The sequence below is a fragment of the Panthera pardus genome, unplaced genomic scaffold, assembly GCF_024362965.1.
Source record: "Panthera pardus isolate Hobbes unplaced genomic scaffold, ASM2436296v1 HiC_scaffold_27, whole genome shotgun sequence".
Classification (NCBI taxonomy): Eukaryota; Metazoa; Chordata; class Mammalia; order Carnivora; family Felidae; genus Panthera; species Panthera pardus.
Window position 1 is genome coordinate 68708733 of NW_026526843.1, and position 16387 is coordinate 68725119.

A 16387-nucleotide genomic window follows, 5' to 3' on the forward strand; every position below is an offset into this window, starting at 1 on the left:
TGCTGTGTCCCGATGTATCTGGGTAGAAAGGTGGGCTCACAGCTTCTCTGCTGTGATGGGAGGTAGTTGTGGCCTAGAGGCTAAAGCCCTGAACCTGAAGTTCTCAGGAAATCTGACTTGGAACTTTGATTCTGCCCTTTACTGGCTGTGTGACCTTGAGCAAGTCACTCAACCTCTCTGACCCTCACCTTCCTCATTTGTACAATGGGGATGATACCACCTATCCCGCAGGGATATCCTGAAGATTGATATTTACAAAGCCATCTGGAACACAGACATACTCACTAATTCAGTACCACAAAACATGGGACAGGCTGTAGACTAAGTGGTGGGGACACAAACATGAATGCAAAAGGAGCTGCCTTTAAATTGTTCGGTGCAGAAATGCTGTTAACAGGACTTCATTTTCTGCCTTCCCTACATTAGCCTTCTTTCAGGATAGCAGAAGGAGTTTCAAAAGTTTAATTCTTTGCCTTGATAAACTTTCACCTCTGTGCTCTCAAGAGAGATCACACTGATAGGGCAGCAGCTATGTTTACATCTTTCATTCTCAAACAAGGGGAGATGGGATGGTTACTTAAATGTTATGGGAAAAACACTCCTTTTATGCCTTCAAGTCCTTATCACCACTAATCCTTAACTCTTTCAGGCCTTACCTGCAGGCATTTCCAAGATGAAAGTGTGCTTACTCAGCATTTTAAAGTTAAGTATGGAAAACTCATTCTCACTCCCTTACCCCCAGCCTGTCCAGATTTACATGCCAGGTGGAAAGACTGGTCGCAAAAGATCAATTCCCAGTTTAGCTACCTTAGTGACGAATTTCTGGCTCACCTCCTGATTTGGGGCTCAGGGTTTACTCTAAAAACAAAAGGGTTTTCCAGAAAAATACTAGCTCAGCTTATAAATAGAGGCTGACATAAAGTAACTAGGGGGGGAAATGTAGGAGATAGTTTCTAAATTAAAATGTTAGTACACGAAGCCCATCCTTCCCTTGGTGGAGCAATTTCACAAATCACAGAAAAATATTTTTCATTTTAGAATAGATTGGGAGAGAGCCTTTGCCAAAAGCCAGTTGTCTAAATTTTCAATTTGAATTTTAAGCAGGATTATACGTGCCCAAGAACATCATGCTATTTTTAGCTAATAGGTAGGATTGCTGTGTCCACAACAGTTTAGAGAAATCAAGAGTGAAACTATTAAATAGCATCTCTCACTGTGGCATCTTATAATTTAGCATTTCTATTCCTATTTTAATATTTTCCAAAGCTTCATCATAAAAATACACGTAAAGCACCCATGCTAGGCACAATATGGAATTAAAATAGATAGACATGGTTTCATATCTTCATTATAGGTTTAACCCACACTGAACAAACCAGATACATGAAAGAACCTCAGGGTTAAAACATTCCCATCAAGGTGCCATCCAGCCCCTAAGTGCTGAGGGGAGATACACTAGGAAGCAATTGTCCTACCTACACTTACCACCCTTCCAATGCTTAAACACTCTCTGTTTTAAAAGGAGAGGGGTAATGAACATGTTCTAAAATACACTGAAATCCATTGAATTGTATACCTAAATGGGTGCACTGTATGGTATATGAATTTTATTTCATTTAAGATATTAAAAAAAGAAAAATTATTCTTACTCTGTTCCAATTAGTCAAAGCTATTTTTTATGTTTTATTCATTTTTGAAAGCACGCAAGCAGGGAAGGGGCAGAGAGGGCGGAGGATCCCAGGTGGGCTCTGCGCTGACAAGCCACGAACCTGATATGAGGCTTGAACTCATGACCTGAGCCGAGGTCGGACGCTCAATTGACTGAGCCACCCAGGCACCCAAAGCTATTGTTTAAGCTCTCATGTTAAATGTATCTAAAGGCTGCACTGGCTTGGCAATGGAACTCAGTGGCCACTATGGAGCTCACTCTAATCTACCCCTGCCCATACATCTTTCTTTCCCTCAGTCTTTCCCTAGTCTCTCTTCTTTATTCCCCCAGTTCCTTTCCTGTTGTTCCTCCACTCCAACTAGGTCTTGGGTCCTCTCAGGTATTCCCAGGCACAGTTTGTCCTAACTGGTGGACCTCCAAATTAAACCGACTGCTGACCACCAACCACCCCCTCCACCCCGCAACATTCCCTTCATGACCTTAGGCAAGTCATGTCCTTGCTCTCCTGTTCCGGTTTGCACAAAGACGAGTTGGACTACTACACAAACCTTTCCAGCTCCCACATTCTATGTGAAAATAATACAAATAATGAACACCTATTTGGTCCATAACATGCAAAGTCTTTGCCATTTTAGCCAACAAACATATAGTTGGATTATTCATTTTGTAAATGGCCATGTGATACAATCTCCCAAAGAACAGTATTTAATATGTTCATAAAGTGATCAACATGGAATCTTTATTTTTTAAAGCTATCACTTTATCAAAGAAGATTCAGAGCCCAATGCGGAATGTTTCATAGTCCCTCTGGACCTGTCTCTAAGGGTCCATTTTTGAACAGGACACAACAAAAAAAAGCTTTTGCATGTTGGGCCCCTGCTGGGTTTACCAAACCAAAGAAATAAATAAATAAATAAGGTAGCAGAGCCTTAACAACAGTGGTTCGACTAAATCCTAAGAAAGGCTTTGTTTAGCAAGTGGCAGAGAGACCTAACATAGGACAGCACCTCAACATACATTATAAACTCTCAGAAATATGCGCAGAGAGCAATAAACACTGGCAGGAATGAATCCTTTTACCATGGACAACTTGCAGCTTTTTATGCAAACCAGTTACATCCTCCCAACAAAACTCATAGAAATATGTAGTCACCAGTTTCCAACACACTACCACCAGACAAATTCACAGTATTGTTTCCATGTGCCCAACATCACAGAGCAGAACCGAAAGAAATGCATCAATTTCTCCTATACACACGCGCGCGCGCGCGCACACACACACACACACACACACACACAAGTATGCAAGAGAAACCATTTTCTTTGCAGAACCTACCGTTATCTAAGTTATGGGCATGAACTGATAAATACTAGTTGCTAATAAAACTCAGATGGATAGCTCTCCACTGAGAAGCAAAGAGCACACGCAGAAACAAAAAGAAAAAACAAAACAATAACCCTAAGGTGTGTTTCTTGTCATTAACCGACCACCAAACATGGAGAGAAATGACTCAAAGTGACCGTTTGCATCCCTCTTTCCCATTACCTCAGACTTACAAGTTCTCCTGTTAGCTACCTCCCACACTTCTGCCCCCACCAAAAAAAGCCTAGAGCAGAAGGTGGCAGCCCCTCTCTTCTTCCCCTTCGGGCCCTCGGCTGGAGGCACTGAAGGAGAGTGGGGGGGCGGGGGAGGGGGGAAAGGACAAAGGTAGGCGCTTTCGATCTCTTAACAGCTTTGCGCCTGGGCTCCCGGCCTCTCCCCTTCTTATCACGGAACCGTAGCACCTGCCCGAGAGAGGTCCCTTCCTCCACCTCAGTAACCGGCTCAAGGGGCTTAGGTGTCCAAGGAGCCTGGGCGCTGCAGCCCTAAGGGACAAAGGCCGGGCTTACCAAGAGGAGGGGGAGGCGAAAGAAGTCGGGAGCAGGATGAAAACCCTTGCAAACAAAAGCGGAGGTGGGGGTGGGGTCCTGAGACTACCAAACCAATCTCGGGTGTTCCCAGGGGTAGCCAGGTTTGGCGGATTAATGCGCGTGGGGGAGGGGGACAGAAAATTCCTCTGAGGAAAGGGGACTAGGGAGCTGTGGGGACGCGGAGGCCGAGGGGAGAGCAGAGGTCCTGGGACGAAAAGGGGTACAGTTCGTGAGTGAAGAGAGGTGATGGCCAGGAGGTGAAGGCCAGACAGGGCCCAGTGGCGGGAGAGCGGGCGCTCAGTCCCGGGCGGCGCTCCCCTGGGGCCGAGAGGGGGGCTCTCGGAGTAGGGGGGGACTCCAAAGCTGCGTGCCACACGGGGCTGCGGGCGTGCGGCAAAGGGATTCCGGGAAGAGCGCAGAGTTGGGGGCGCAGTGTCGGAAAAGAGAGAGTTTGAGAACAGAACCGTAGAGAGGCTGGGGGGACTGCGAGGGGGCTTGACCCTCGTCCGCCCCACCTCACCTGGCGCCGGGTCGGAGTCCAGGTCTAGTGCTGAGAAAGCGCCAGCTCCGGCCAGCCCCTCCGTCCCGCGCGGGAGACCACGGACACAAAGCGGGGCGCGCGGGAGGAGGGGAGGAGGGGGAGGAGAGGGGAGGGAGGAGGAGGAGACGCTTGAGGCGCGGACGGGGGGGGAAGGAGGGGCGCCCGCCGCCCTCCGCCTGGGTCACGGGGCGGAGCGTGCGGCTGGAGGCCGCGCTCGGCCCGCCAATGGCCACCCTGCCGGCCGGCTGACTAGGGCGCGCCATCCCGCAGCTCACCTCGGCACCTGGGCCTTGGCGGGCCCCAGCCAATCAAATGCCCTCATTTGCATGTCCAGCCCCGCCTTTTCGCCCCAGCCAGGGGCCCGCTCCCAGAGAACACAAAGAAGGCCCTCCCCGTAGGGGGAGGAGGTCCACTCCGGACTGCCTACCCCGAAAGCCTAGCATCACCTTTCCAGTGCATTTATGGGTCTTTCACAGTCACCCTCATGATAGGAAGGAAGTGGGGGGCTTAGGGGTTTGGGCCAAGATCTCCTAAGAGGTCAGATGTCTTCTCCCTTCTAACCAAGAGCCACTCTTCTCCTGGGCCACAGTTGCGTCTCTGGGTCTCTGAGCCCTGCACCTCCGCCCCTCTCCCCCTCCCCTTTTTCCAGTCGCCCCATCTCTGTGCTTCCTTCCGTAGGCTGCTGCCCACTACTGGCCTTGTGCTGCACTGCAGCCCTGATCAGCAGGCTCTGAGCACAGCCTGTTTAGATGCTCACAAGCTACCCAAACCTACCCCTCCCCATGCCCCGTCCAGAAGGAAAACGAGAGAGGAAGAGGTTACTGCACTAAGGTGGAAGGGACCTGATCAAGTGGCTTGGATACCTATGATGGCAAAAAGTCAACACTTAAGTCTAAATTCCCCAAATCATCTCGTGCAACCTTCCTTCTCCTACCTTCAGGTCTGTACTGGGCCACAATGGTGACAGACTGGCCAGCCCGTTTTAGAGCAGCTGCAGCCTGCTCGTGAGTTGCATTCCTCAGGTTCACGCCATTCACCTGTCCAAAGAGAGGAGCTATGAGCCACCCCAAAAGCAAGAAAGGCAGTCCTCTGTCATAGCAGTTAGGAGAGGGAGCTCATCCCTAAGCCTAATCAGATGTCTTTCTCAATTTCCCATCCTTGTCCCTAAGACAGGACCTAAAGAATATGACATCTCTAGGGGCGCCTGGGTGGCGCAGTCGGTTAAGCGTCCGACTTCAGCCAGGTCACGATCTCGCGGTTCGTGAGTTCGAGCCCCGCGTCAGGCTCTGGGCTGATGGCTCGGAGCCTGGAGCCTGTTTCCGATTCTGTGTCTCCCTCTCTCTCTGCCCCTCCCCCGTTCATGCTCTGTCTCTCTCTGTCCCAAAAATAAATTAAAAAAAAAAAAAAAAAAAAAAAACGTTGAAGAAAAAAAAAAGAATATGACATCTCTAGTGTCATAATTATCTTTGTGCAGGTCAAGTGCCAACCATGGTTAAGATCCAACGCACACTCATTTTCTCTTCAAGGCTAAGTCTGGTCTCAGTCCCTGTCTTTCCCTAAGGTCATCTATAAAGAGAATATAAGTTTTCTCCAGCTCAGCCTTCCCCCATCTCAAGAAGTGTTCCTTGGAGAAGGCAACATCTCCCCTCCTCCCTTTTCGATTGGCACAGCTCCCATCCTCCCACCTCTCCTTTGTCTCCTCACCGATAAGATCCGGTCTCCCCTGCGCAGCTCCCCACTCAGGTCAGCTGGGCCTCCTGCCAGGATGAAGGAGACAAAAATGCCTTCTCCATCCTCTCCTCCTACAATGTTGAAGCCCAGGCCTGTGGAGCCCTTGTGCAGGATGATCTTGCGGGGCTCTCTGGTGGGAAAGAAGGTGAAGGGTCAGAACAAGGTGGATATAAACTGTCCTCCCTGTCAGGGCCAGCCTAGGGCAAGGCCCACATTGCTGCAGAATGACTTAGGTCCCTATGTATGATACCCTGTTGCTTCCTTCCTCTCCTGAAACCTGCTTGGCTGCTGTTTTCTGCCAGGTGCCAAGTTTCAGTTCCTCTTCCCTCCCTTCTTCCTGAGGCCTTGGAGTCAGCTTCCCTGTGGACAGTCCCCTACTCTCTCAGTTCAACACACCCCTATCCTGTCTAGAGACCATCATCATCTCAGGGCCCATTTACTGGTCTTCTTTCTCCCCAGATTCTCCTATCCTACCACCGGTGTGATGGACCTGGGTCACGACAAGGGGAACCAGTTAGGAGCAATGGAATCACTGGGGGTTGACTGCACTCACCATCCACAATATGTACATACTTACTTTATACATGCACCTCCACAGTCTCAAAATTCCACCCACCCACTATGACCCCTTCTATCTTCCCCAGTGACAGATTTGGTCACCAGCTACCACTATGTGCCCTTGCCAGGTGATGTGGGAGACAGATAAAGAAATCCCAGGTGCCTGGAAGGAGCTTAGGAGCCTAACTTAAGAGAGTTAACACAGGAAAACTTCAACTGCAACTAACCATGTCTAAGGAATCCCTGTGGAAGTGGTCAGTGTCATCAGGTAAGAGTTACAGCCGCTCGTGTATACCCATACAACCCGACTCCTGGCACGCTTTCCTGGCCCACCGCCTTCACTTTAACATCTTTCATCAGAGGAGCCCCAAGTCCAAGACTCCTCCTTTGTTGCCTCTAGTCTAGGGTGCGAGGCTCCCTCCCTGAGTCCCGGATGCTCTGGCTCAAATCCCTCCTCTCCTCCTACCTGGCATCCCCTCCAGGCCGCAGGGAGCGGAGCGGCCAGGCCCACCTCTGCGAAGCCCTCCTCCAGGCCGAGGCCGAGGCCGGGCCCAAGCCCAGGGCCAAGCCGGAGCCTGAGAACTTGCGTGCCCTCTCCATGGCGCGTCCAGCTCTCCCCCCGTCCGCCTACCCTTCCGGCTCCACTGCAGCCAGCCCAGTAGTCTACCAGGCCCCACCCCGCGGCAAACCTGTCCCCCGGAACCCGGGCCGGCCCGACCAGTTCCACGGCCGCCGCCGCCAGAGTGGGGCGGAGCCGTTCCCTGGGAGGCCACCGGGCCCGCCAGCCTCCCAGCGTCCCGCCAACCCTGAACTGCTTTTTTTTTTTTTTTCTAATTTAGAATGACTGCAGCAGAGGGGGCAGCAACTGTCTCGGGGAAGGAAACCCCCGCAGCCGCCACCTTCTCAGCCCCCTAAGCGCTCCATCCCACCCTTTCTCTGTACTTTCCGATCGGGGCACACACTTGGCACTCCCCCTGATGGTGGAACTTGTCCCTGCAGCTACCTCAGTCCCTCCCTAGGGCCCTAAGGGCTAAGAAAGGGCCTCAGACCCCAAAGACAATTGATGAGGGCTGTATCTCTTCTTTGCCATACTACAAGGGAAGACCTGTGGCTAGCCAGAAATGGAGTCCCATTCTCCTCATCCCTAGGGAGGATGAAGCTGTGGGAGTCTTACCTGGTGAAGTCCTCCTCAGCCATCATGTGCCTAGGGATAGGAGAGTAGCGGGCAGGGGGAACCTGAGGAGGAGCAGGGTAGCTGACCTTGCTCTCCACAGCCCCAAGGTAACCCAGGCTGGAATTATGGCTTATGTGGTTATCAGCCAAGGCAGTAAAAGCTGGAATCAAGAAAAGGAGAGAAAAGTTCAGAGACCATTCCATGTGGGTCCCTACCCCACCCCGACAAGGACTGTGCCCCACACCCTACCTCCGGTGCAAAAGCCACCAAGGGATGTTGATTCCTCAGGCCTCTCCTCCCCTCTCCCCACCCCACCCCCACCCCCAGGTTCCTCCTCCACAGTCCCTTTCTGAATCCTGGGCTCACTCCTGTGAGTCTTAGAAAGAGCTAAAGTCAAGCAGTCTACAAAGAAAGGCATGACTAGAGGTGTGACTAATAATAATCCCTCACATCTCTATAGCCTAATACGGTTTTTCAAGGGCTTTCTTGTCCATGATCTCATTTGATCCTTGCAGCAGTCCTATGAGGAAGGCAGCACATATATCATTAGCTCCTTTTTGCCAAAGAGGAAACTAAAGACAGGTGAAAGGGACTCGTCCAAGGGCACCCAGCTATAAGGGGCAAACAAAGCTGGGATGTGGACTCAGTTCTCCTGAGCACTAGTCTTCTGCACTTACTCACTCTCTGAACAGGGGGTTTGAATTCTTTCCCCTTCAGAAACCAGGGTGGGCAGGGGCTTAAGACCAGGGACAGGGCAGATGGGTACGTACTGCTGGCGTAGTCAGGGGGTGCATACATGTCGTTGAGGTGGAGGCTGCCTGGCTTGGCCACCTTCAGATACACCATATCAGATGTGTTCTTCAGTGAAGCCACAGCTTCCTCATGCCTCACATCCTGCAGATTGGTGTTGTTCACCTAGAAGAGGAGAGGCCTTAGGGCTGGCACTTGGGAGAAGGGAGGGCCTTTCCAGGTAACCCTGAAGGGTGCCCTTTCTGTGAAATTCGACAGTGCTCTAGTAGGGGCCCAGTATAGCGCTGTGAGAAGTGGAGAAGCATGACATAGAACAGGTGAGGGAGTCTTAGCCATGAAAAGAACTGGGTAGGGCCTTGGTATCTGAGTACACACAACTCAGATGATGCTCTTGAAATGCCCCATGATGCTAGTCCCTGAGTGAGGTTCAGGTGGAGGGAGAGGCTCCTAGAGCCCCACCTCCCCACCCTACCATTTGGGCATCCCCAGGAAGGTTGTCTCACCGCCAGCAGTCGGTCCCCAATCTGTAGGCGTCCATCCTTCTGAGCAGCACCCCCCTCGATGATCTTGGTGATGTAGATGCTATTGTCTCCCGGGATGTGCTGGTTGCCAATCCCCCCAGCAATGCTGAAACCCAGGCCTGGGTGGGGGCCCGAAGGGAGTGGGAGAGGGCCACAAGGAGAAGTTAGCGTGCTCAGTCAATCCCAGACCCAACTCCCCACGCAGCCAACCCCCTGGCCCCACAGGAGCTCCCCCCAGGGATCCCAAACACTAGGCTGCCATCCCGAGGTCAGTAAGGGTGAATGAGATGTGAGGTCAAGGAAGAAGCCTGTGAGCTAGAACAGGGAGTCAGGCAAGGAGTAAGGCTGTTCCCTTCCATTTCCTGAAGAGCCAACCAGGGGCTTCTGGCCAGAGCACAGGAACCCAGAGGGCCGCACCTTTGGGTCCTTTGAGCAGGTTGACCTCCATGATAGTCTCGGGTGGGGGCTGTCTCCTCCGCACCACCAACCGCACCACGGGGCCTGCCTCCTTCAGCGCCTCCACGGCCCGGCTGTGCACCACCTCCGACACGTCCACCTCATTCACCCGAAGCACACAGTCATTCACCCTGCAGGGGAAGCCCAAGAGACATCCTGCCACCGCCCCTCCACCCCCTCTCCCACCACATCCTCCTTCCTTCCCCTCCCCTCCCCTGCCCCCTCTCAGCTCTAATAAAAAGGGTCATCCTGCCAGGTAGCCCTCTTCCCCTCATCTCCATCTTGCCCCTGCTACCCGCAGCCTTGCTTCCAGGCCACCTCACCCCAGCCTCCCGTCCATGGCAGCTGCTCCACCAGGGATGATCTTGGTAATAAAGATGCCAGGGTCATCAGGGACATGGGGGTTGTCGATGCCACCTGCAATGCTGAAGCCCAAGCCAGAATTGCCCTGCAGAAGGGGGCAAAGGGGAGCACAGTCTGCTCACTCAGAGGGCATGAGGGAGGGTCCTTGATTTCCTCACTTCCTCCAACCCCTCAGAGAGGGTTCTCCAGGCCTCAGAGGGGGCCATGGCAAACCAGCACACAGCTTCCCAGCCTGTGCTGACCATTATAGCACAGAAGACTCAGCGAAGCTAGCCCCTTCCCAGTTCCCCAGGCCTCAGAGAGCAAGGTCAATTAATATTTGTTAGTTGGTTGATTGATTGGTGCAGTATGTGGCCTCTGAGGGGCGCTGTTTCCCCATCCTCTCAGTGCAGGTTCCCCCCCACCCCCACCCCATGAGTCTTGAGACCCAGGTTCAGGGCCCTTCCTTTTCAGGTTTGAACCCTCCCCTTCCCTTTCATCCTGACCCACTGGCAGACTCACCCGCTCAAGTACTATCTCCTCATACTTGAACATGCCGTCGCTGCCATTCACCTAGGGGGAGACACAGGCTCTGAGTGATTCCTGCCCTCCCCCCCATCTCCTCCTGCTCAACCTGCTCCTCCCCCACTCCCCAAAGAGTAGGAGCCCCAATTGCCCCGAGACCACCTCTTGGCCACCGATGGGGACAGGCTGACCCTGAGGAGACCACATCCTTCGCTTGCTTCCAGCCATATCAGGCCAAACCCATTTAGCCCAGATCAATTGTCTGGGACTGAGCTAGCCAGTGGTGCACCCACTGAGAGGCTGGGCTCCAGGGCTTCAGAGTTCACTAGGAGGGGTGCAGGGCTGGCCTGAGGGGGATGGCAGAAATGGAACATGGCAGGCAAACCACGCCACACCTCACATTCAGGGGGGCACCCAGTGGCCTCAATTGGGACCTAGTCCCCTTCTGAATCATAGCTCTCCCTGACTCAGGGATCACAGACTCCCACCATGTCAGAACTGGTAGGACAACAGACACCATCTTGTCCAACCTCCCTCATGTGACAGATGGTGACAATGTGGCCCAGAGAGGATACAGGTTGTACCTCAGAGCACGCTGGGAGTTAGTGGCAGGGCAGGGGCTAGAACCTGGATCTCCAGATACTCTTTTGATTACATCAAGCTGCCGGGGCTACTGATGTTTTGGCCGCTCATTTCCTTCCCCAGCAGAACTCATGAGAAAAGGAAAGTTGCACCCTTCAGAATACCCCAGGAATCCTCATTCTGTGTCTCCTCTGTGTTCCCAGGAACCCAATTCTTCAAATGGGCAGAAGGAGTCAAAGTCCGACTCCATTTTCTACCAAGGGGCTTTTGATCCAGAACCCTTTGTGTTTCCCAGCAGAAAAAGCCTGGGTAGGATCTGGTTGGGAGTCAGAGGCAAAGCCAGGGGCAGGAAAGGAGTAGAGTGGGCAAGATTCCCCATGAGGGAGAAGCTAATAACCCATTGGACGACTAGCAGCAGTGTCCATGGCCTCCAGTATACAGTAGCCATGGGAGGAAAGGCAAGGGAAGAGGATGGAAACAAGGATTGTTCTGACCAGCCCACAAAAGTGGCCTCCCAGACAAGACATACTTGGTGGCCATTGTCAAGTGAAAATGTGATCCTGGAAAGACAAGTAGTACCTGCTTCCTGGCTCCCCCTCTCATCCCGAAGAATGGAGGAACTCCCTCGCCTCTCTCCCCAGGTATCCCAGCACCCCCTCCTTCATCTTTCTCTGGCCACATTGCCTCTTTCCTGACCCCTGGTGTCATCCTCTGAAGGGAGCTGCAAACCTAGGGTGGGGGCTCCTTCTCATGCCCTGTTCTGCTCTCCCTCCACGCAGCTTTGGCTTGGAGAAAGAGGGGGCAGGAGGAGGGCTGACTAGTCATGCCTCCACCTTTTCAGGGCCTGACCCCAGGACTTTACACCCTGCAGCCCTGGGAGTTGGTGGGATTGACTCCAGATGCAGCCCCACTCTGGTCCCTGATCCCAGGAGGAAGAACCGATTGCCTTTCAGAGCCCTGAAACCAAAAGAGCTTCCTAAAGAAAGATGCAACAGACACACAAGCAAAAGTACACCCATGCAGCTCTCGTATGCATCTGGTATGCCATGTGTTTCCACATGTGATAAGCCATGCTTCCAGCCCAGCTCCAGTGAGGCCCAGAGGCTCCCGGCTCCTGCTAGTCCATCCTCCAGCCTCCCACTGCCCCGCTCGGGGCCCCAGCCTCCGGGGCCAGGAGCCATCTAGGGAGCAGCCCTGGCAAAGAAACCTTGACCAACTGGCCTACCCTTGGGACTGGAACCTGTCTGCCAGTTGAGCAGGACAAACATGAGAGAGTGTTTGCAAGGGTAGGGCCCCAGGATACAGGGGAAAAGGAAAGAGGGGGACTCACTGGAGAGGGCAAGAAGCCAAGGCAAGGGACACGGGAAGCAGTAAGTGTGGACAGACAGAAGCCAGTACTGAGGACTCCTCTCCCCGGGAAGTCCCCACCCTTGCTCCTGAGTGAGAGCACCTTCTATCCCCAGAGGAGGACAGAGGTGGCCAGAACGGTCACCACCTTGGGGCAGTCAGCACCTGCCCTCCACAGCAAAGCCTCCTTCTCCTCTCTCCCTAACCTGGGGGCCGCAGAGCCAAATAACCAGACAGGCCCTCCGCTATGCATGCCAAGGACCTGGCTCTGCCGGCCCAGCCTCCATTTTGCTGCTTCTCCCACAGATGCTCCTTCCATTTTCTAAGCTGGCAGTTTAGATTGGGAGTGGAAGCCTGAGTTGTGCCCAGCACCCAGGGGTTCCCAAGCTGTGCCAAGTCAGGGCTCGGGGGCCAAGTTCTCTCACATCTGGAGATGCCCAAGGGGGACATGCCCCACTGGGGCCAGTCCTGCACCAGGACAGCTGCCCCTTGCTTGGCTCCAGGCACCATGCCTGCTCTGGAGCAAAGAAGCTTGCTTGCTTCAGTCCCCCCACCCCCTCCCCTTGGACCCCCCAGCACACACACACTTCAGAGCTGCTTGGACAAAAGAGTCCGTCCTTCTCAGCAGCCTCTCAGCCTTGCTTGGGACGTGTCTCTTGCCTCCTCCCGCTCCCCTCCCTTGCCTGTCAAGCGCCTCTCACCAGGGACACCACACGCACACACACACACACACACACACACACACACACACACACACAGGCACACGCGTGCACACACTTGAGCCACATGCTCACACACACATACATGTAGCCACACACACAGGCAAACACAGCTATCTCTGCAGCCTCATCTACAGAGACACCTCCACATTCAAAGAGACATCCCCACATGTCCATGTGCACATTCACACACAAAGGGACTGGGACGGAAAGGGACCCATGGCATTGAGGGAAGAAGCTCAACGAGCCGAGCACATGGGCTCCTCTACATAGATTCACAGGAGCTCCATTGCCTTCCTCCCCACACCTTAACATACATACACACATACACACATATGTCCCCCCTACGCAGAGCACCATGCCCCCTCCTCCTCTCCTGTGGAGACACACACCACACACAGCCCCCGCGGAACCTCCCGCCCCCTGCCAGACACAGAGACGCTGCTAATCCCCCCCGCCCCCCACACTGAGACAGACCCAATTCCCCCACACAGGAAAATGTGCCCCTCCGCCATACCTTCACCTCCTGACACACACAGCTCCTCCCAACCCCCTCCAAATGGAGACCCCCAAACAGACACACACAGGGAAGCACACATTTCTAACCGCCTCTCTTGCCCCAGGTGAAATGCTAGGGCACAGGGTCCACTGGCTTGAAGCCTCCAGGAACCCCTGCTGCAACCCCAGGCCTCTAGGCCTCCACTCTCCAGCCCCCCTGGGCTGCCCCACCGCTCCCCCCAACCACTGCTGGTCCATACCTGCTCATACCAGTCCCGGTTGGTACAGGTGCACTCGGGCCACCAGCTGGGGCCACTGCCGTTGAGTTTGGGGGTGCTCTTGCCCGGGACTGCCTTAGGGGGCACTGGCCCCACATCCCGGCCGGTGGGGATGAGCTTGGCCTTGGTGCGGGTTGTAGGGGTAGCCCCTGCCTGTGAGGGCAGGGTCTGCGAGCTGTAGCCCCCATAACCCGCGCTGGCCCCATTGCCCGCACCTGGCCCATAGGGGTCGGGCACCTGCCAGTCCCCATAGCCAGGAGGCTCGAGGCGCCGCAGGGCAGCCAGGCGGGTCACCTCATAGCACTCCGGGCACTTACAGCAGTGCTGGTGCTTGTGCATGGCACTGCCCCCCGCCGCCCGGACCCCCCAGCCCACGCCGGTTTCCACACCGCCGCCGCCGCTGGGCTCCCGGGCACACTCACACTGCTCGGACCAGGAAGGGGGGGGCACCCGTGGGGGTGCTCTGGCGGAGCGGGGCCTGGGGCCGGGCGGGCGTCCCGGGGCTTCTGCCCCCACGCTGCCCCGCACCCACGGCTCCCCCTCCAGCACTGGCGGCTCCGTGTCGCCCGTCGTGGCTCCTGGGCCAAGGCCCAGCGGCAAAGAAGAAGCGGAAGCCTGGGCAGAGGCTGGGTGCTGAGAGGACCGCTCCTTCACTGGTCCCCAGGATGGATCTGAGTGGAGTCAAGAGCATCTCTCCCTGGCTCCCTTCTCAGTTGATTCCAGCCAATCAGCGTGCAGAGTCAGGCAGCGGCAGCGGCAGCGGCAGCGGCAGGAATGCTAAACAGCGGCTCCTTAAAGGAACAGAGGCAGTGGCGCCCCCAGGCTCAGCCCTAGCTCTCCAGATTATCTGGGGTACCGCCGACCCTAAGGCGGGGGCAGGGGTCTGGGGCCACGGGCGAGCTCAGCCCCTAATCTAATGCCCCCATATCTCCAATTTCAGCCCATCCTCTGCCCACTCCACCCCACCCCACTTCCAAGAGGGAATTGCAGGGAGATGCTCAATGGGTCCCTGGGCTTGCTCTGAGCTGGGGCTACCAGAAGTAAAGACTTGAAGCAGCAGAACGGACAAAAGGGACGTTGGAGCAGGGCAAGGAAGGTGATCTTTCTTAACAGGGGAGCAAGGAAGAGGGCAGCATATGAGGCTACTCTCCTGCTAGTGCCCCCTCCTCAAGACTATTGTTCTCTCAGCCTCTAGGCCCTGAAATGACCGCAATCTCACACTTGACCTGCTTCCATCACTAGTGAGGGGCTCCAGCCTAGAACAGAAGGAAAGGAAAGTTGAAAGCTCTTGTCCCTGGCCCACAGGCTCCTGTCTCCTTCACCCCTCTCCTGCACGTTATGATGGGAGAAAAAGCTTCAGGATGCCAAGAGGAAAGAGAGTCTAGGGCAGAAGGAAAGGTAAGAAGAGATCTGAAGTGAGAGAAACCATTCCAGGGGGCCCGGAGAAGAACTTAGGAATACTTGTCGAAGGACATCTCTTTAGCCTCCCTGGAGCAGCCTGTTGGGGGATGGAGGAAGAATGGCATGCAGGGAAGACCGTCTTTTTGCTGTTCTTGTTTTGTCATTGGCTACCAGTTATTGAGTCTTCACAAAGTCCTAAGTGCTTTACATGCAACAAAAACCTTACCAAGGTGCTACTGTCATTATTTTAATTTTACCAATCGAGAAATTGAGGGTCAGAAATGTCACTACACCTATTAACTCTATACTGAGGCTCAGAGATGGTAGTACAGCTGGAAGTGACAGAATAGGATACAGATCCTGGCTATTTGATTCAAGAGCCCATGCTCTGAATCACTCTAGTACAACAGGTCTATTCTAAGTTCTCCTGTAGAATGTAGATATCAGTTCAATCCCACAAACAGTCATTGCACACCTACTCTATGCAAGACCTCCACCTAGGTCCTAGGGATACAGAAATTCATTCTTAATTCAATGAACATTCATCTGACACTTGCTATGTGCAGACACTGTTCCGTGATTTGGGGTCATAGAAGCAAACAGAACAAAACACAATAAATCCCTGCCCTTGGGGAGCTTATATTCTAGTGAGAGGATACAGACAAAAACTAGTATAATAAATAAGATAATTATAGAATATGTAAGGTGGTAACTGCTGTGGGGAAAAAGAGAAAAGTCGATCAGAGAAGAGGGTGTTGGGAATGCTAGGGGGAGGACACTGGGCTGTGATTCTCTCTTCAAGTTTTTTACCTCTACATTTTCACATGAAAATTTTCAAACATACAGAAAAATTGAAAGAATTTTACAGGGAATAAACACCCAATTGCCACCTGGATTTTCATTAACATTTTACTATGTATCTATCCTCCACATATTCTCTCCAACTTTTTTTAAATGAAAATCCACAAACATACAGAAATGTTGAAAGAATAGTACAATAAGAGTCTATCTTTCTCATAGACTCAACAATTGGCATTGTCTTATTATATTCGCTCCATCCATCTATCATCTAGCTACATTGCTTTCGGAACCATCTGAATGCAAGTTACAGATTTCATCACACTTTGCCCCTAATACTTCAGCATATATCTTGTATTCTCCTACATGACCACAATATTATTATGACATCTAAGAAAATTAGCAATAATTTCCCATCATCTAATAGCATCTAATGTCTAGTCTGTATTCAAATTCCCCCAAACTCACCTTTTATATTTAAAAACAATTTTTTTAACGTTTATTTATTTTTGAGACAGAGAGAGACAGAGCATGAACGGGAGAGGGGCAGAGAGAGGGAGACACAGAATCTGAAACAGGCTCCGGG

At 53.2% G+C, this 16387-nt stretch overlaps 1 protein-coding gene across 7 annotated transcripts in view; it reads right to left on the minus strand.

Annotated features, from left to right (window-relative positions):
- DLG3 (discs large MAGUK scaffold protein 3) overlaps positions 1 to 14298 on the minus strand; it is a 58091-nt gene extending 43793 nt beyond the window's left edge. For 2 of the 7 annotated variants that reach the window (XM_019428646.2, XM_019428644.2), the window contains exons 1-9: positions 13585 to 14298; positions 10176 to 10226; positions 9635 to 9759; positions 9273 to 9442; positions 8838 to 8974; positions 8355 to 8499; positions 7585 to 7744; positions 5826 to 5982; positions 5056 to 5158 (exon numbers count right to left, since the gene is read on the minus strand). In XM_019428646.2, the coding sequence (XP_019284191.1) occupies positions 5056 to 5158; positions 5826 to 5982; positions 7585 to 7744; positions 8355 to 8499; positions 8838 to 8974; positions 9273 to 9442; positions 9635 to 9759; positions 10176 to 10226; positions 13585 to 13941 (1405 nt within the window). In that variant the 5' untranslated portion in view covers positions 13942 to 14298. Of the gene's footprint in view, positions 1 to 4100; positions 4234 to 5055; positions 5159 to 5825; positions 5983 to 6876; positions 7064 to 7099; positions 7129 to 7584; positions 7745 to 8354; positions 8500 to 8837; positions 8975 to 9272; positions 9443 to 9634; positions 9760 to 10175; positions 10227 to 13584 lie in introns of those variants that run through there. The other 5 variants (XM_019428642.2, XM_019428641.2, XM_019428650.2 and 2 more) reach the window with 4 other exon arrangements.
- Between the last annotated feature and the right edge of the window lie 2089 nt (positions 14299 to 16387).